Below are 21,509 nucleotides of genomic sequence, written 5' to 3'. Positions count from 1 at the left end.
TTGGCGCATTAATCTTCTCATTAACGATCTTCAAACTCTCATTATCAGTTTGAACATCATTAATTTTTTTTTTTTGCTTATCATGAAACAAATGCTGTCATTAAATGGTTAGCCTAACATGGCAAATTTCTTCACTATTTCAAATTTTTGGGAGTGCTATGTCCCTCAAGATTGCATCCATCTGTTATGTTACAACTCCAACCTACCATGATGGTAGAGGAGATTTCTATTTTTTAAAGTAATATATTTTCTTTTTCACAAAAAAAAAATATTTCTTGTTGTAATGTATTGCCAATATGATGTGTTGTTTTCAGGAGTTGCTATCACAAAGAAAGAAAAGCTATGGATGCCTCCTTGCAAAAGGAATAAATAAAGAAAAGGACAACTCTTTTTTTAATTTGTCTCTTAATGGCCATCTTTCTACAGCAACATAATTTACCACATCTGTTTAGATAATGAATCTATACTATGCCTCATTCATTCAGTTTTTACTAGATCTGTTAAATAACAACAATTTCAACTCAAAGTCAAATTTTAAAAGCTAATACATTTGACCACCATAATTTCAAACCTATACTTTGTTTCGCTCCAATAATTTAATATATCCGAATTCTAATCGTTATTAATCTAATTTTTCTTATTTCTATTTTGTGTCTGTCACTGTCAGAACAGTTAACGTGGTATCAGAGTAGATGTCCCAATTTACTCAATTTTTATTTTTATTTTTAAAATTTTCTATCCCACATGTAAATAAACTCCCAAGTCTACATTGAATAGGGGGACCATGGTTATTACTTGGTATTATAATTATTATTATGAGTAGGTCCTGTAAAAAAGGCATCTAGTAAATATTCTACTAGGTGAGTACACGTATATATAATCCTAAGAAAATATATAAAAATGTTGCAACTTAATCCTAATAGCCTAATGAGGAGCATAAAGGTAGTTACTACGGGCGCCAATATTCGTTACGAAAACCTCCTTACTTTTTTTTTTTTAATTTTATTTTATTTTATTTTAACAGCTCTCCTTTTTGGGCTCTAAACCGATATATCATATGCGACTTCCCCACACATAACTAATCCCTCCCTCCCCTCTCTCTCCCTTCTCTAATAAACTCCTTAAGACCTCTTGAGCTCCTCTTCCGTTCTTCCTTTCTTTCTCGAAGAAGATAAAGACAAGGATGGCTATGGAGACCCCCTCAGGTCCTTCTCGGGCCGAGGCTTTTCCGATCGGCCTTCGAGTTCTGGTGGTGGATGATGACCCCACCTGGTTAAAGATCTTGGAGAAGATGCTGCGGAAGTGCTCCTATGAAGGTATCATTGAGCTGGATCCATAACTATTGAGTGTGTTCTTGTTGCTCGAGGCTTCTTCTTTCTTTTTTATTCTTTTTTTGTCTCAGCTCAATTAGGTGCATGTCAAATGTTTGTTTTAATTACTAAATGACCTCTCAAGGCCAAAAGACCCTGCTTTTTTTTTTTTCTGGTCAAATTTGTCTCTGGGATTTTGTTCACTAGGTGGGCAGTAAACTAGCCATTTTCCAGGCTAATCTAAGAAATTGTCAAAACTATTCACATTGGTATTCTTTGCACTCCATGTTGACAAGATAATCTGAAGGAAGAACCTCATGAGTGTGGAGTTCCTGTATTAAGTAGAATGGGGAAAATACCAAACACAAAAGAAATAAGCATTTTATGAACTTTGTCTACTGGGTAAAATGGAGAAAATACTGAATCTGTTCATCAAGCAGAAAAATTTATGGTACAGTTAGGCTTGCCAAGCTGTACACAATATTTATTCTATTCTCAAGCCCTTGACTTATTGGTGCATTGGGATTTGTCTAATTAAACGATAGATGATTATGAGGTGATTTATACCATATCAAAAGCTGCAATTTTTGTTCCAACCTTTGGTTTTCACTTTATTGTCAAAAGGAACAAAAGTTCACAATAATGGGTAAAATGGAAGGGCGAAATTTCTACCTGCTCCTGTTATCATTGTTCTATCTATAATGCCCTAGTGCAGGCCACAGCTCCAGATCCATGTCATCTTCCTTCAATCTAGTACTAGTGCCTTCGTCATGTAATAAATAAATAGGGACAAGAAACAATAATTCATTCCAATGGATCTCCTGAGCCAGGATTGAACTCTCCATGAGATTCATAGTTGCATTACTCATAGCTTCCTTGTTCGTAGACAAAGCTGAGAAAACCAAAATAAATTGAAAAAAATGGGTGGTTTGTCACAACTTCTAGATCTCAATTGGTAATGTTTTTTAATTAGATCTGCTCATTTTGGTATCTGAGTGTTTATAATTTTGATTAGGTTGCCCTTAGATGAGCTTTATCTCATAATATCCTATGACATAGTTCAATTGTACCCTTCATTGTTAGTCGCAGGCTATTTGCCTCTTCAACCCTACTAAACCCTCTCTTAGTCATATCACAATGTCACTTCCAAAGGAATATGTTGCAACTTGCAATCCACCGGAGTTTAATCTTATCTAGTAAGATGTAATATCCGCCTCAGTTTTTGAAGCCGTCCCAAACTACACCTTCAAAAACAAGTTTAAAAAAGAAATCAGTAAATAAAGAGAAGCAAGTTTCAATTGAGAGTATCGTATCCTTTTCAAGATTTACCATATACCTAGAGCCTCATATCCTTTTTAGGATTACTACTAAGCAAAATGTATAGCCATAAGAATTTTAGTTCACATTTGAATGTGGTATAACTCCTAAACTTTCATTATCTATGCTCATTTCTTAAACTTGAATAAGATTAGCTTAAATCAGTTTAGGAAAATATGGTGTTTAATTGTAAACTAATTTAGTGGTGTCCAAATTGTGCTTAATGTGACATAAAAATGTAATAAACATTAAAGATAATTTGTCAAGGAGAGAGAGGAAGAGAATGATTGAAATGATGTCTTTTCAAGGGCAAAATGGTAATTAGAATTGTTGGTAAATACAAAATGTTCAATGGAAGAGGAGAGGAGAGAGAAGAATTGATTTAAGTGGTTGTCCTAAACTAGTTTTGAGATGAACTGTTGTTTGGATACTAAACCAGTTTAGTGCTCACTAAATAGGTTTAAAGTTATGCCTAAACAGCATCCAAACAAGGTCTTAGGCTTCAGGCATTATGCATATGGAATTTTCACTCACATGTTAGTGATACATTTCTAGATCATGATAAATGGTCCTCAAATTATATTTAATGCCTAAGTTTATAATGGTTTTTCAGTATACCTTCTTTTGAATATGTACCAGATATATTGATATCATTAATCTGACATTCTAAGCTATAAATGGTGATAGTTATGTTAACTACTCCAAAGAGGTTTAAAAATCTGAAATTTTGTTTAGTTATCATGTAAAACATTATGTTCATTCTAGTTTACAATTTTCCATGCAATCAAATGCAAATAATTTCTTCTAGTAATCTTGGTGAGACTTTATATTGTCACTTACTCCAGTGAAGGTGTACTATAATGAGCCATGTACTGTTTATTCCTTTAATCTTATCTTAATCCATTTAGAGGTACTGGGATATACTTTTATGGCTTTTCTCTTTTTCTTTATCTTAGCTTGTAGAAACCTGAGTATCCTTTTAATGTTCTTTAGGTCATATTTTGTGGTAGCAATATTTATGTTTCTTGTTTCCTACAGTTACTACCTGTGGTTTAGCAACGGTTGCTTTGGAAATTCTTTGTGAAAGAAAAGACAAATTTGACATTGTAATTAGTGATGTCAACATGCCTGATATGGATGGTTTCAAGCTTCTCGAGCATGTTGGACTTGAGATGGATTTACCTGTCATCAGTTAGTTTCTCCATATCCAAACCCTGTAGCTTTCAGAGACTTCAGATATATCCTTTTCAGTTGTGACAACTTAGTAATTTTCACACTAAGTTTGGAAACTATGGTTGGTTAATCTTTGCAGTGATGTCCATAGATGGCGAGACAAGCAGGGTAATGAAAGGTGTTCAGCATGGTGCTTGCGACTATCTCCTTAAGCCTGTCAGAATGAAAGAGCTAAGAAATATATGGCAACATGTTTACAGAAAGAAAATGCATGAGCTAAAAGAGATTGAAGGTCATAATATCAGTGAGGATCTCCTAATTATAAGAAATGGTTGTGAGTTTTTTGAAGATGGTAATACGTCAAATGGAAATGAAATTTCCTCTCCGAGAAAAAGAAAAGATGTAAACAGCAAGGGGAACCCAGATCAAGATATAAATGACCCTGCTACTGCTAAGAAAGCTAGAGTAGTTTGGTCAGTGGACCTTCATCAGAAGTTTGTGAATGCTGTAAATCAAATTGGATTTGATAGTAAGTATATGTTAGCGCACAACATTTGTCTACTAAAGTTATTTTTCATGTCAATAGTGTAAACTCACATGCCACATTTTCTTTGACTCAGAGATTTTTTATAAAATATAGGCTTCTTACTATTTACACTTCAGGCTTTCATGTGATGATGTTGCATGTTCATGACTACTTTATGTTCTGGCAGAAGTTGGTCCGAAGAAAATACTTGATTTGATGAGCATTCCTGGGTTAACAAGAGAAAATGTTGCTAGCCACCTTCAGGTAGGATCTGAACTTTATTTTGAAACTATCTTGATGTACTTGTTTTCTGTCTTCCAGGATCATTTTATTTACAATGTCAGCGAGTAATTGGTCTTTTTGGAGTTCCCTAATTTTGATAATGTTTCAGAAGGCTTAGAAGTTTATCATTGTTTAAAGGTTCTGCCTTGAAATGGAGAATATATTAGAGATCAAAATATGGAAGGAATGTAGATTCTCTTGAGTTGCCACCCTAAAATACTGTTGGATCTTAAACAGCTCACCAAGTTTGTGGAACAAAATTAGATCAAAGAGATGAATTATATCTTATTCTTTTTTTCTAGAAGATGAGCTTCATTGCATTGATATTCTATGCTTTAAATAAGTTAATTCCTTTGACATGGCATCATTGGAGAAGGCAGTGGAGGTGTCGGGCTATTTTTGGAAATGCATGTGCTCATCCTATTCACCTCTAGTTAGTCTGACAAATAGATCTTCATTTTCCTTGGAATAATATGTACACAAACAAGACTTGAGAAAAACACACAGCATTAAAAACTCTTATAAGCTTTCATGCAAATCAACAGTAATATTGAAAAATCCGTCAGGTTATATAAAATTGGAAGAAACCAAAAATCAAACAAGAATATCATGGGTGTCTTTAATGAAATGGAAACTGGAGTGTTTTCTTAGCCAGATAGTCATATTTCAGTTTCCCAGTTCCATTGGGCATGATACATAACTTATTAAATCTGATCCCTCAAACTGAAAAACTCCATCATTAAAAATTTCTTATGTATATTTACTAATGTGAAACTGCATACTATTATAATATGTAGAAACTTGAGTTACAACCTGAGAGACTTGGAAATTGTTCTTAGATTATTAATCTAAAATAATTAAACATCTTATGAAAAGGCTCTGTTAATTCTATTAAGGAAGTACTAGATGACAACTGTTCCTTTATCCTCTGCCTTTAGTCATTAGTTAGGTGGACTTCCTGTATGGCTGTATCTCTGATTTTTACACAATGTTATGTACCTTCCATCTTTCTATTCAGAACATTTGTTTAGAGTCTAGATAACTTCAAATTCTGATTTTTCATGAGTTTGAATTCTGCTGATTGTTGAGTTTTTATCAGAATGTCTTCTATTCAGTTCACTATTTTATAAGTTCCTAACCATTTTATATTGTTGGCCATATTTTGCCATATTTTGCCAAACTTTTATCTTATCTTCCTTTTCTCAGTTATTGTCAGATTGTATCTTATGTCATAAAGGAACAATTGTTAGAGTTTTATCTGATGGTTGATGTTATCAGAGCGAAGGCAAAAACTCAGATTTGCTTCATGCTGCTTCGATTGAATTTCATCTATTTGAATTGAATTCTACAGAGTTGAAAGGCCATCTTAATCAAATTCAGATTTAATTGAGCCAGTATGCACTCAGCCCAGCCCAATTAATTACAACGGGTCTTGTCAATTCCAGATCGAATAAAAATTGCTTCAATTGAGTAGTAGTTAGCGACTCTTATAGCTCATTGATTCAACCACTATTAATTAGTATCTTCCAATTCAGTGGAGTGATCTAATTCAAAATAATCATCTCATGAGAGAGTTAGTTTACGACTTACATTCATAAGACTTATCATGAGAGTTTGACACTTTCAAGCCCCTTTCTCATTAAACCAATTTCGTATTAAAGCTTAACTGAATCTACATCTGACTTAGTTTCAAGTGCACAAGTTCTGCTTGGACATCATTGGATACGAATTATTTGAGTGCAACTGAAACCCATTACTTCTAATATGAGGTTCATCTGTGGAGAGAGAGTTTAAGCCGAATCCACATGTCACATTGATGTGGACCGACTTGAGGGTACTTAGCTCTAATACCAAGCTGTTATGACCCCACTAAGAATTGTAATCCAATCAGTCCTAGATAGTAAGGAAGGACTCCTGCTGCTGTCTGGAAGCAGTGTGCACCGAAGACTGGATTTCTAGCTGTTGTCTGGAAGCAGTATGCACCGATTATCGGAGGGTGCACGCTGTTGCAGGCTGATGAGCATGGGAAGGCTGATCTGATGATCAGTTACAGTTGGGGTTTTAGGAGGGACTTTCTGGGATTATAGGGGATCGTGGGGTGGTGTTTGGACTGAAAGGAAGAGCATGGTATGGCGTAACTTGGTGATAGGTTGATCTAGGTCTTTGATATGGTAGATGGTAATGAAGTAGGGGTAGATAATGGTGGAACATAGATAATGACTCTGATAGGGTTTCGCACAGTGAGAAAGAGTACCATCATGGTAAAGTAAAAAACTTCTAAGAGGAGAGGGCAATAAGGATAGAGAAGAACTTACTAGACAATAGAGAGAAAGCTAGAAAGAGAGTGACAGAGAGATTGAGGAAGAAAAATTTAATCCATAAGCATACCTAAGATACAAGTCATAAGACCCTATTTATAGATAATCAAACAAATAGTTCTAAGACCGAATAGGAAACAAATTATTAAGCTTATCTAAACAGTCCACAAATCTTCCTCGAATTGGTTTTTTATTTCACTGCAGATAGATTCTAAATCTAAAGACAGTTGGAATACAAAAAGCATAGACCATGACGTCACTGATCTAATCCATCTATTGATATGGATCAACTTGGGGTAGTTGTGATCGCAACAAGGACCAACTCTGGACAGATCTAGAACCGGAACTTTGGAAGACAATGGCGATCGATCCAACCGTCCAATAGATCTAATATTTTGATAGGTTATTCTCCTAAAAGTCAGGAATCCAATGCAATCAGAATCATGACAATCGGAGGCGTAGATCTGAAGTTGTGGTGGAAAAACTGGCTAGGGGTCAGTAGGTGGTGAGATGGATGTGGAAGGTGGAAGATGGGATAATGATGAGGGTTAGGGTTTAGAAAGGTGGTGATGGCAGCGATAGTGGGGATAAAGCCTAAAGCTAGATGAGGAGGAAGAGGTTGGACCGATCCTTGATCGACAAAGGGGGCACGGTTAAATTGACGGAGGAAGAGACTATGTCCAATAATGGCTGTTGTGGGAGGAAGGAGATAGAAGTAGGAGAAAGAGAGAGAAGGGAGAGATAGGAAGGAGAATGTTAATAACCTTCGATAGAATCAATGAAGTTGTCTTCCACATATTTAGAGGCTAACCTAACAACCAAAATAACAAAAGATAATCCTAAAAATGATGCATCCTCGCTGTGGCGCATTTGAACGTCTGCGAGTCTCGTTCGAACGACCAAAAATCATTCTTTGTATGTGCAAACTGGTGCAGACGTTCGAACGTGACTTCCTAGTGTTCGAACGCCTTAGCCAAAAAGTTTTATTCTTCAAAATAGAAAATTATTCTTTTTGAGACAACTAGGTCTAACCCTAGTTGTATCAATCTACTATGCTTCCGTTACATTATCCTCAAGGTGTGAAGTCCGAAAAGTGATCCATAATGTCCGACTCTAACTCCCAAGTCGACTCGTCTGTCGGTCTGCCAAGCCACTCAATCAACAACATTGTTTGCAACCTAGTTTCATGCTGTCTCCTTCCGTGCGCTAGGACTCGCACTGGCTCCTCTGGTCCTTTTTTTGGTGTCGGTTCAAACAAATCTGAATAGATTGGTTGCTCGGGTCCAACCTGGCCCTTAAGGACCGAAATATGAAAAACTGGGTGAACTCAAACTCACTCGAGCAACTCTAATTTGTAAGCCACTAACCCAATCCTCTCCAAGACTCGATATAGCCCAAAAAATTTGAATTGCTTCTGGTTTTGAATCGGTCGAAGTGTGGTTTGGCAATAGAGCGGAGCTTGCATATAGACCATTTGACCGACTTCAAACACCTCGCGCCGATCCTTGTCATAAACTTGCTTCATTCGATTTTGGGTCGATACTAGATGAGTCTTCAATCACCTCAGCACCTCGTCTCGGTCGGCTAATTCGAGGTTGACTTCAGTCCGGTCCAAAGCCGCGGGTTGGTCACACGTGCGCAATACCAGCGGGGTGTGTCGATAAACCGCCTCGAATGGGGTCATCTTAGTACTCGAATAGAACGCCGTGTTGTATGCCCACTCAACCCAAGGCAAAAACTTGACCCAATCTTTCGGTCGGTTCGCCACAAAATAGCGAAGGTATTGCTCCAAGCCGCAATTTACCACTTTGGTTTGCCTGTCGGTTATGCTGAACTTAGAGCAAGCTTTGACCCTTACAACTTGAAGAATTCTATCCAGAACTTGCTGATGAAGATCCTATCCCGATTTGAAATGATAGACTTGGGCATGCCATGCAAACGAGCTATTTCTTGTACAAAAATTTCAGCAATCCGTTTTGCTGAAAACTGGTGCACTAACGCCATAAAATGTGTATACTTACTCAACCGGTCCACAACTACCAACACCACGGACTGCCCCTTGACCTCTGGTAGCCCCTCGACAAAGTCATGAGATATCCTCCTAGATTTGCTCAAGAATCGGCAATGGTTGTATCAGCCTCGCCGGCTTTATTATCTTCGTCTTTGCTCTTTGGCAGATTTCACACTCCCGTACATATTGCTTCACATCAACTCTCATGGATGCCCAGGTGCAGCTCTGAGCCATCTCTTATAGGTGTGGAGTGTGACTTCGTGTCCCACAGCAGGTGAGTCATGGAAGTGGGAGATCAAAGTCCGAAGCTCCAAACTCGCGGGTACTTGAATCAGTCCCCATTTAAGAATAATCCTATCGCACGTCTCAAGTTTGGGGTGGCTTGACGAGTCTCTACTCAAATCCTCTAGCAATTGAATCACCTCTGGATCATCCTCTCCGACCTTCCTCAGATCTGAAAAGAAAGGAAAAGATGGAACTAAAAATGCCACAAGCTCGCCCAAGCCCAGTAGACACGATAAGGCATTGGCGGCTTAGTTTTCGATATCTCTTTTATGCACCAAGTTGTAATCAAATTTAGAAACTTTGTAGCCCATTTTTGCTGGGCCAGAGTGTGTACTCATTGCTTCAAAAAGAATGGCAAGCTCTGCTGGTCGGTTTGAATCGTGAATTGCCACCCAATGAGGTACGGTCGCCATTTAGCGAGAGCATGCAAAATGGCAAGCATCTCTCTCTCTCGTATGTTGACAATTGCCTTGATCTTTCGGATAATGCCTTGCTGAGGTAAGCCACGGGCCTCTTGTCTTGCATCAAGATGGCTCCAATCCCTACACCGGAAGCATCACATTCAACCACAAATAGCTTACCGAAATCGAGTAGCGTCAAAACTGATGTCGACACTATGTCAGCCTTAACTCCTCAATTGTCTTGGTTGCCTTCCTGGTCCAACCAAATCCTCCTTTTCCAAGCAAGACGGTCAGAGAGGCAGCGATCTTGCTATAGTTGGCGACGAACCGACAATAGTAGCCCGTCAGCCCCAAGAATTCTCTCAACTCGTGCGGGTTTGTAGGTTGCGGCCAGTCCACCATACATTCAATCTTTGCCGGCGGCTTCTACTCCATTTCTTGAAATGATATGGCCCAAGTATTCGACTTTTGGCTGTCCCCAAAGGCACTTGTTCATTTTCACCTGCAATTGGTTTCACCTCAAGATGCTCAAGACTTCCTTCACATACCGCAAGTGCTCACTCCACGTCCTGCTGTACACAAGTATGTCATCAAAATAAACGAGTATGCACTGACGCAAAAGGGGGCAAAAGATATCGTTCATGAGCTCTTGGAAAGTTGGGGCTGCGTTGGTGAACCAAATGGCATGACCTAAAACTCATAATGCCCTTCATGAGTTCAGAATGCCATCTTGTGTACATCCGCTGGATTGACCTTGATTTGGTGATAACCCAACCTCAAGTTGAGCTTGTAATGTGATCTGGTCTTGGTGAGGAAGGTGGAAGTGGCTTGGCAATGGTGGAACCGATTTAGGGCTGAGATAGATTTTGGGCGGAATTTTAGAAGTCAGACTCTGAACGATCTAACCGTTGGATGAAACTGAAATTTGGTATGTTGTCACTCTCAAAGAGATCTTTCCAACGAACCTAAGATTGTGAGAATCGGATGGGTAAATAGTGAGATATTGATCACAACGTGGGCGCTGGTCGGAGATGGCAGACCAGCTCGAGGTGATCCCTAGAGTTCCTTGGGGATTCCGTGGGTGGAGGTAGTAGAAGGTGAAGGTGGGTTTAGGGGAGGAAGGAAGAAGTCTAGAGACTGAGAGGAGCTGAGGAGATGAGAATGGAGGTCAGTGGAGCTACTAATCCTTAGGGGCACCACCGGTCTCTAGAGGAGGGAGATGAGAATGAGAGAAAGAGAGAAAGAGAGAGAAAGAGAGAGTTAGGGCAAATATTCTTTCATGCCTTTACTTGGGTGCTCACTACTTTTATATAGTGGCTACCCATGATAAGTAACTTGCCCTCCAAGTAAAACTAAAATTGACTAGATTCAACCCAAACGTCTCGTGACTCAATCCAACCAAGTGTAGAAATAAATGGACTCGATCTAATTAACTAAACCCCTCCAAATCGGATCATAATAGTCCACCACGCTTCCGTCACCGTGTCCTCAAAGTGATAAGTCGAATAATGTTCTAAGTTGGTCCAATGCGAGCCCAACTCGTAGCTTCAGGTGGTGCTGCTAGTGGCCGGGGTAACTCCACTGTGTCTTTCCCTATCCACGGGGGGCAGGGCCACCCCATCATCCAATGCAAAGCCGGGCTTCGCTTCGTTTTCGCACCCTCGATTGAATCACTCCGCCATTCTGCTGGAACACCATCCATATGCTACCAAAGTCAAATGTCATGGGTCCCAAGCTCCACAACCACTGTGTACACAGGACAATGTTAGCTCCTCAAAGGATGAGTGGTACAAGTCCACGGTAAGCTCGTATCCCTGTATGCGGATCCCGATTTGGCGACACAAAATGTCTGCTCAGAGCTTCGTCCTGTCGCCAATCTCTACCTCGAGTTCAGACATCAGCTTGGTCTCCAACCCTATCCTCTGGATGAGATGCTCATCCAAGAAGTCATGCGTGCTCCCGGTGTGCACGCATTGCTTCTTGACCTGCCTGTCCAATCTCAAGGTCTTCGGCCACTCGTGCCGGAATAAGCATGTAGGGAGATCTCGGCCGGCGTCTCCTCAATGTCCTCTATATCAATATCACCCTCGGCCACATAGTCCCCATTGTCCTCCTGACCGTTAATCAACATCATGCTCCCTTTGGCCCTAGTGCAACGGTGACCCAGAGTGAACTGCTTGTCGCACCAAAAGCATAATCCTTTAGCTCATCGCTCCTTCACCTGTGTGGGTGTGAGAGTGCGAACCAAAGGTTGTGTCCCTCCTCTATGGCCTGCTGCTAGGCTCGAGACAGTCTTCATGCCATAGGGTGTAGGTGCGGCCTTGGGGCCTAACTTGGGTTCACCGGCCACATCGGCTTCCCTTGGTGAGTACCCACTATTCCGGCTGGTCCATGTGGTCCTCATGACACTCTTCAAAGCGGCATGCTTCTACTCTATTCGAGTAGCATCTTTGAAGGTTTCGCTCAAAGTCTGAGGCCATAAATAAAGGACGTCAACCTTGATCTCTTCGTGTAGCGCTGAAATGAAAGTGTTGACCAACAACTGTTGCAGCCAAAGGGGTCGGCACCGGCTACTAACGCGCTCAAAATCCTCTTGGTAAGCGGCTACTGTTCGCTGAACCAACTTGGAGAGGGTAGCATGGTAATCCTCGAAGCCCGCTGTCCCAAATCACCTCGATAGGCCCTCGATGAAAATGGTACACATCTCGAACGGTTGGTGAGCGTTCATCCACAGGTATCAATAGAGGGCAGGCCCCTCCAAATGGAAACTCGCCAACAACACCTTGACGTCCTCCGCTGTCCGCTGATACTCAAAACACTACTCAGCTCGAAAAATCCAATCTAATGGGTTACCTCCTTGGAATTTAGGGAAATCGAGTCGTGTAGTGTGTCCACAAATACCGTTGTCGTGGTTGGGGTCATGAGCCACGTCAGGCCGAACCATGAGGGGATGGAGGAGCTGCACCTCATGGTCACGCCGTCGCCGCTCATCAACCCGTTGTATCCCAAGATCATCGTGGTGCAGCCATAGGGCAGCGGCTGCCGTGTCGGCTTTCCTTGGGTTCCACCCAGGTCTCAGGTCCACCCCTCCTCGATCTGGTCCATGGGGGGCTGGTGGAGGGACCCTAGAGCCTGGTGGAACTGGACTAGGCCATAGGGAGGTGGCTGCTGGACTCGTAAACCAGGTGGGTGAGGGAGGAAAGGAGTGGTCGAGGGAGGAGCAGCCCATGTCGCTGCTGGTGACTGCGGCGGATCCGGGCGTGGCACTGGTCTTGCAAGTGCCCTCCGAGCACCATTGATTTCAGATCTGCTCTCAGTCCCCTCATCTCTTCCTATGACCTTTCCTGCAACTCCACCAACCTCTAGAGGAGGAGTAGTGAGGGATTCTTGCTGTGGAGCCCCCCCCCCCCGACAGGCAATGTGCTAGGCGCACTCGGGAAGGCTTCGACCTCCGCCGGGGCTGCCACGCTCTTTGGGTGATCACCCTCAGCTGGAGCTTCAACCGCACTCTTCCCTCTCGCCATTGATGGTGTTCATGGTCCGAGGAAGGCTGCAGCTCTGATATCACTAATGTAATCTGGTCTAGGTGAGGAAAGTGGAAGGGGCTTGGCAATGGTGGAACTGGTTTGGCGCTGAGATAGATTTTGGGTGGAACTTTAGAGGTTGGATTCTGAACAATCTAATTGTTGTTGGGCCTGAAATTTGATATGTTGTCGCTCTCGAAGAGAGTTTTCCAATAAACCCAAGATCGTGAGAATCGGATGGGTAGATAGTGAGATATTGATCACAACTTGGGTGCTAGTCGGAGATGGCAGACCAGCTCGAGGTGATCCCTAGAGTTCCTTGGGGATTCTATTGGTGGAGGTAGTAGAAGGTGGGTTTAGGAGAGGAAGGAAGGTCTAAAGGCTGAGGGGAGCTGAGGAGATGAGAATGGAGGTCAATGGAGCTACTAATCCTTGGGGGCGCCACTGGTCTCTAGAGGAGGGAGATGAGAGAGAGAAAGAGAGAGAGAGAGAGAGTTAGGGCAAATATTCTTTCATGTCTTTACTTGGGTTCTTCTCACCACACCTTATATAGTGGCTATCTATGATAAGTAACTTGCCCTCTAAGTAAAGTTGAAAATAGACTAGATCCAACCCACGTCTTATGACTCAACCCAACCAAATGTTGAAAATTGCTATGCAGGAATTAAAATAAAAGGGCTCGACTTAACTAACTAAACCCTTCCAAATCGGGTCATAATAGCTTGCTGAAATAGGTCGATCTTGTGAGCTTGTCTAGCAACTAAACCCTTCCAAATCGGGTCATAACAACAAGCGAGCGGTAGCCCCCACGACTCCTCAAATACGTCTTTAAAGTCCTGCAACAATCAATCCAGGTCAGCGGCTATACCTTCCCTTGGAATAGGTTCTGGCATAGCGGACACTAGCTGCATAAACACCCCATAGTCGCTCCAACATGGCACTTTAATCAGCGGACGCAGTGCTGGACCATTGCACAGCTGGCTGCCTTCCAGCCGCACCACCTCGAGTCCTCGCTAAAAGGTGAGGCTCAGTTTCGCAAAATTAAAGGTGACAGCCCCTAAACTCTATAGCTACGGATGCCCAACACTAGATTCGCTCCTCTCAGCGCCAACGGGTACAAATCGAGTGAGAATTCGAAACCTTGCACCTGTAGCGATACCCGACGGTACACCCCATCAGCATGTAGCGTTGTGCCATCGCCTATCGTAACGTCAAAACCCACTGTTGGCTCCATGTTCAGTCCAATCTTCTTCACAAGCCTCTCATCTAGGAAGTTAAGTGCTCCCTGTGTCAATTAAAAATGTTAAGCACTGTTCACTTAATCATACCTTCCATCCACAATGTCTTGGGGGCTACCATGCCCAAGTATGCGTGTAGCGAAATTTCAGCGGCCATGTCTCCATTGTTCTCCTTCGTCTCGACCACCATAAGCTGCTGGGTTTCCTCCTCGAGACCTTCTACAGCAACAAAGTCCTCTTCATCTTCTGGATCGTCGAGAAGGAGAACCCTGGCAATAGGTTGTGTGTAGCGATGACTCGGCGCGTATTTCTTGTCACAACAGAAGCAAAGCCCTTTGGATCTTCGTTCCTCCACTTGAGCAGGTCTGAGGGTCTTTCTAGGGGGTCTAGGGGCTTGCTTCATGTCGTTAGAAAGCCATAATGGAGGCCTCAGTCCAGCTCCAACAGCTGCAGGTCTCCAACACATTGCGGCGGGTGCAACAGATTGGCTAAGTTGCCGTGCGTCTCACCTAGCCCAAGTTGGTCACTGATACGACCTCAACTCATGATGCTTATCTTCATCAGCAATACATCCTCCACCATCTCCTCCATAGTGTTCAGTCTCAAGGCTCTGACATTAGCTTGGATCTCGCCACGGAGACCAGACAGAATTGTTGCACGTTGGTGAAGATCAGACCATGGTGGACCACATCTACTATGGATTCTCTCGAACTCCTCCACCTATACTTTGACAGTTGTCTTTTGACTCACCTTGGTTAGCATAGCATGGAAGTTGTCATAGCTGGCTCTAGCCCAAGCTTGGTCGAAATTGATTTTGAGCCTTCTAATCCGGCTCGGGCTCAGCTCAACTCTAGCCGAGCCAAGCTGAGCTCGAGCTTCAATCAAGTCGAGCCCGAGCCGAGCCCAAGCCACTCGTTTATTTTGACAGCCCTATATATAGGCCAGCTTCAGGGTTAATGAAGAAATGAAATTTTTTGAGATTTATCTCCAATGTGACTTTTGGGTGTGAAACCCTAGTTGAGAATGGAGCTGTGAAACCCCATTCCATCTCTTTCTAATCATCATCGTTCTTAGAATCCTAATATCTCGTTGGTTCACATCATTTTGGTACCAGAGCAACGTATTTTAGGACTCAAGTCTTCTCCAAACAATATTTTCTGGCTCCATCACCCATTAATCTACCTGTGCTACCCATCTTTTCCAACCTCATCACCATTTCCATCGAGTATAGATGGCAAGCCACCCAGGTTTTATGCCGCTCTACACTTGTCCTTTGTTCGACCCCTTGCGTCATGAATACTAGATCATTGCTAACTCTATCGTATGTCGAGTACAATGAGTTTCGAATCGCATGAGATGGCTATTGTAGTAGAGGAACGAGAAGAACCCATTGTCACTGTGAAACCACGAAACAAGATTCAACGGTCACCAAACATGGAGTGTTCGTATATTATCCAATAGTCCATCATCACTTAAATCAACCTTCTCTGCTACAGGTGAGCAAAAAAAAATCGAATTTCAAAGATTTTCAAATTTTCAAATTTTTGATTCGATATTTCAAAATTTCAAATTTCAAATTCTAATGATTTTCTTATCCTTTCCTTGAGATTTCAACAAATCTTTTTTTTCCCTAATCCTCCCAACAAAAATCAAAATTTCCTTTCGTTTCTTACCACACCTACCAAAATTTTGAATTTTTACTTTCCTCCCCAAAATACTAAAATTCCTTTCCCTTATCTAACCCATTGAACCCAAACTCAATTTAAACCCAAACCAACCTAAACCCAAACCAACTTAGATCATCAACTCAACCATATTCAAATCTATTAGCACCCAATCCAATCTAACCCATTAGCTGTAACCCCAACCCTACTCCACCGGTTACACTCAAGTCATCTTCAACCTCAACATATCTAAGTCTACCCTAACACCAACCTGATTACTTCCTTCACTAGAATCCCTATAACAAGCAACTTCTCCACCGATGTCATCATAGCCAATGTCACTCTCCACCACCATCAATGCCATCTTCTCTGGAACTCCACCACCGTTGTTGCTTACTTATAGCCACCAACTCCTATCCATTACTGTCGCATCCCTATCGACTTTTTCTATCATCCCATAATCGTTACCCTTTTTGAAATTAATCATAAGTCTTGACATCATAAAATTTTGGATGTGAAACCCTAGCTTGGGGGTGAAGGTGTGAAATCTATCTCTAAGCATGATGATACTTAACTTGATTAAAGTGATCCGGAACAGTGAGAATCTAACAAGCTAGAGCAGTACAAAGAAAGTCTCAATTCACTACTCGAAGTCATTAAGGACAAGCCTTATCGTTAGGAAGATTTGGGTGTGAAACCCTAGCTTGAGGGTGGAGGTGTGAAACCTATCCCTGAATCTGATAATATTTGGCTTAATCGAAGTGACTTAAAGTAACAAAAAATTGTGGAACTGAAGCAATATGAATGTTGTAGGGGACACACTTGATAGAGTTGAGTTCTCTCCCACCTAGAGAGAATGATGTGGACATCAGTGACATATTACATTAGGCACATGTATCAGTGCGATTCCTTTTTTAGGGTATTAGTCTTAAGTTAATTATTTTTAGTATACATTTGTTATTTATGGTGTTTAGGGTTATATTTATTTTTTTTGTAATTATTTAGGGTGTTATTTACTTATTATTATTTATAAGGTCTATATATAGGCCAGCTTTTTATCTCCAATGTGAGCTTTGAGCGTGAGACTCTAGTTGAGAATGGGATGTGAACCCCATTTCTTTTCTTTTTCTGACTATCATCATTCCTAGAATTCTAACTCCTAGAATTCTAACGATCTCATTGTTTCACATCATATTTGGATCCTCCTACTAGGAAGAACCTGATGTCTGCACTATTGACTTGTTCCAGTGAGTACAGTAGAAGTCTGAACGCTGGAATATGATGGATAGTTTGATAGAGCCTATGCGTCGACATCTGTACAAACTCATTTTACAGTGAGACTATTTCTGGCGCTAAATCAACAATACTCGTGCTCTCCAAGTTCTTGAGTTGCTAGATAGGTTTGTCCTAGATTACCACGCACTCTGGGAAGAAACCACAAAATTAAGGGCACTACTCTAGGGTCCTTTGTCCCACAAGAGGACGGAACATCATCAAAGCCAAAGTCTTCTCAAGAACATGCAGCATAGTCTCCCATGGCACAAAGTGATGCAGCAGATACAGAGCTCCTTCCTAAACAATTGTAGCACACCGTATTCAATAGCCACCTAAGTTCAATCTTTGCACCAAGAGAATTGAGAATGAAGGCATCGAGATATGAAATTACCCATTGATAGACGTCCAGGACATATGCTCATCATACCAGGGGTAATCAAATTACTCTCTCACACTGACCTAACACTCCGTTCAATGGCATAATAAGAAATGTTACAGTCATGCCTTGGGACTGCCTCTACTCAAAGGGCAATGTCATTATTCATTCATCCGAACAGGTTTGATGTGCTACGCTGTGCTATCCCGTGAAGAACCTACTCCGCAAGCATAGTCTGTCAAAGATCATTTGGGGTCGCAATCGTCTGCAAGAGATCGTCTTGGTCCACGACCATTATTCCTCAGCGCATACGCATGGTCATGATCGAAGATTACTATCAGCAAAAAGAGATTAAGAGCGATAAGAATTTTTGCTTTCCTTTCTAATACTCAAATTTGCAGTGAAGACCATGTGAAACTTGTTCAACGTAATCTCAGATATACTACTAAAGCTCAGAAGCACAATACTCAGCTTTCAAAAAATCGGCCAAGATTGGCCGAGGATTTAATCATTTATTAAATGATTATGTGCAACTAAGGTTTCCTGGTTCTGAAAAGGACAGTCTAATTGCAAATGTTTCTCCTACAATTGAAGAAGTCCCCAGATATCAAAGGCTTGTTACTGAATTGGTGTCTTGGCCATCCAAAAGGGTAAATACTTCAAGAACCTTCAATCTAGAACTGCTATCAATGAGAACATTCAAACTCTAGTGTCACGACCTACTTTCGGAATAATGACCGGCCATATACCTCAATACACTTTAGATACACGAAGCCTTAACTAATATTTTTTTAAGTCCAAAATGATAAGAATTTAATATGAATATCCAACTTCAATAAATATAATCCAACAATAAAGAAAATAATCAAATATCATCACTAATGTGTCTCTAATCAAACTAAATTAATAGATAGTTTAAAATATAATGTCTTACATAACTAAAGGATAAAACAATAAAATCTTTGGAGGTAACAATCCTAATGTATCTCGCTCGGTCACCACGCTGACCCATACTTGAAATATTAAAAATGGGATTTCATGAGTTAACAACTATAACTCAATGAGTGAGATCCACTCAAAAGCCAAATAAATCTTTAATCCATAAACATAACTTTAGATAAATCTAAGTCTAGCAATATTCAATAATAATTTCACCAAGTATGCTTATATAAACAATAATAATAAGGGCACAAGTAATAACAATGAAAGTCATATCTCATAACATGCTTGGTATTAATAAACTGAATTTTTCTCAATATTAATAATGTCATATATCTCAATTGGGTCAATGCTATGTGGATTCACATCAACTAGAAGTCACCTCGAGATAGTGCTGGTGACTTTTCCTAATAGCTGATCTAGTTGGGGTTACTAGGAAGTGTCACTATGTAATAAACGTATTATGTTCCTTCCTCTAAGGGTCACTATGATGTGTCATTATGTGATAAACGCACTATATCTCTTCCCCTTAGGGTCACTATGAAGTGTCACTATGTGATAAGCGCACCCTGTCTCTTCCATTAACCATTGAGAAGATTAGAGTTACCTCAAGAAGTCTTTCGATTTAATTTAAGATTATTCTCTAACTCCGCTAGTCACTTAAGAATATCACAGTAGTGAGCTAAAAATATGACTCTACTCTAAACTTCTAGATAGACTTGTGTCACCACGAAAAGTAGCAAGCAATCTTTGTCAAGACTGTTCTCTAAGTCATACCAAATATTAATTATATTTTTTAATAATGTTTATGATCATTAAAATTATAATTTACACGAAATATAGCAATGCACTGAATCATATATTTTGCACACAGAATTATAATAATTAAATTGCTCATAGAAATATAATATTTAATTTGCACATAGAAAAATACAGAATCATGTAAAAAGTATGAAATACAAGACGAATAGAAATGCGGGTGAACCTGCTCACCTGAGTCTAGGTGAAACTATTGAAATCTCTACACGAGCTAAGAAAAATCACCACATTTAATAATAAATAATAACTTATTTTAATTTAACTAATATCATAATTTCTAAAAATTAAAACTAATTAAATTGCTCAAATAGGCTAAATCAAGCCCAAAAAGTTGAGCTAAGCGCCCGCAGCCCATGCTTTTATATTAGTCAGCTGAGCTCAGGCCCAAACTAACTTAATGAGTTGGGCTACTAACTGCAGCCCAACTTACTTCCATTTGGTCAGATCAGGGAGGTCTTGGATCTGAAATCTAAACTCGAACCCGAACTCGAAACCCAAACTGATTAGGTTTGGCCAAAACTCACCACGGGTTAGGATCAAAAGATCTCAACCGAACCCTTCTCTCTCTCTCTTTCTCGAAGGAGAGGAAGGGGAGGAATGCACTGACTGATCACTGGTGAACAATGCTGTCGGTGGGCACGCCCAAGACATCCATACCACCCCTGCAACCTCAGCAACTCCTACGAGACAACCACAGCGAGTGATCGGCACCGATGATCTCCAATCCATGGCTGATGGCCATGGAGCTCGCCTCTACCACCACCTGAGCCACAAGAGCTCAAAGGGAGAGCACTTACAGCACGAGGCCAACGGAGTGAAGCTCTAGTACACGAGCGGCAGTGACCCGAAGCCGCCAACCGGCTTGATTTGCGGCCAGCTGCAACACCAAGAATTTTGGGTATTTATAATTTAACCTATTCAACTTTAATTAAGTACCGTGGGGTGGGAGTGCACTCACCGGTGAGCCGTGTAGCTTTCTCCGATTGCACTCAACAATAGGCACATACTTCCTCAACATAGACACATAGAAGACATTATGGACTTTGGCCTACCTAGATTGCAATGCTACTCAATATGCCACCTCTCCAATCCGCTCTAAAACCTCAAAAGGTCTAATAAAGTGAGGACTCAATTTGTTTTTCTTACTAAACTTGATCAATCATTTCCAAGGGATACCTTTAGAAAAACTGTCACCCATCCGAAACTCCAGATATCTTCTCTAATTATTAGCATAACTCTTCTGATGACTCTGAGCTGTTAGAAGCTTTTCCTTGATTTTAATAATTTTTTGAGTGGCATCTTATTCCATATTCGGTCCCAACAACTATCTCTTACCAACTTCATACCAACAAAGTGGATATCTGCATTTCTTGTCATACAATGCCTTATAAGGTGCTAATCCCAAACTGAAATGATAGCTATTACTGTACAAGAACTCTATGAGTGAAAGATGATCATCTCAATTTCCTTTCCACCCAAGGAACAAGCTTGCAACATATTCTCGAGGGTGTGGATAATCCTCTCAGATTGTCCATATGTCTGCGGGTGATAAGCTGAGCTAAACTTCAATAATGTCCCTATAGCTGAATGTAGACTCCGCCAAAAATCAAAAACAAATCGAGGATCTTGATCAGACACAATAGGCAAAGGTTCTATATGTAGTCGAACAATCTTCCTAATATAAAACTGTGCAAGACGATCTAGAGATGCAAACATAGTCAATCTATTCACAATCACCCAAGTTGCATCATAATTTGATCTAGTGCTGGGAAGTCCCGAGACAAAGTCCATAGTCACATCCTCCCACTTTCACTCAAGCAAGGGCAAAGGCTGTAACATTCTTATAGGTCTTTAATGCTCAATCTTGATTTGCTGATGGGTAAGACATCTAGCCATTAAGTTAGCTATTTCCTTGATGCCATCCCACTAAAAATTCTCTTGCAAATCTCTATACGTATTCGTACTACCTAGGTGAATACTGAACCCTGAACTGTGAGCCTCTAACATGATCTCATTCTTTAACTCTACTGGCCGGGACACAAATATGGTTC

At 40.9% G+C, this 21,509-nt stretch overlaps 1 protein-coding gene across 2 annotated transcripts in view; it reads left to right on the top strand.

The window, feature by feature from the left end:
* Positions 1–1,029: 1,029 nt before the first annotated feature.
* Positions 1,030–21,509, top strand: part of LOC140792254 (two-component response regulator ORR26-like) — a 34,315-nt gene continuing 13,835 nt past the window's right edge. Inside the window, exons 1-4 of one of the 2 annotated variants that reach the window (XM_073143128.1) lie at positions 1,030–1,316; positions 3,666–3,818; positions 3,940–4,329; positions 4,514–4,590. In XM_073143128.1, coding sequence (XP_072999229.1) covers positions 1,184–1,316; positions 3,666–3,818; positions 3,940–4,329; positions 4,514–4,590 — 753 coding nt within the window. In that variant the 5' untranslated portion in view covers positions 1,030–1,183. The remainder of the gene's footprint in view (positions 1,317–3,665; positions 3,819–3,939; positions 4,330–4,513; positions 4,591–21,509) is intronic. The other variant, XM_073143130.1, reaches the window with a different exon arrangement.

The sequence above is a fragment of the Typha latifolia genome, chromosome 7 (genome assembly GCF_019914945.1).
Source record: "Typha latifolia isolate L0001 chromosome 7, TyphaL0001v2, whole genome shotgun sequence".
Lineage (NCBI taxonomy): Eukaryota > Viridiplantae > Streptophyta > Magnoliopsida > Poales > Typhaceae > Typha > Typha latifolia.
The sequence above is the reverse complement of the archived record's forward strand: the minus strand, read 5'-3'. Positions and strand labels throughout refer to the sequence as shown.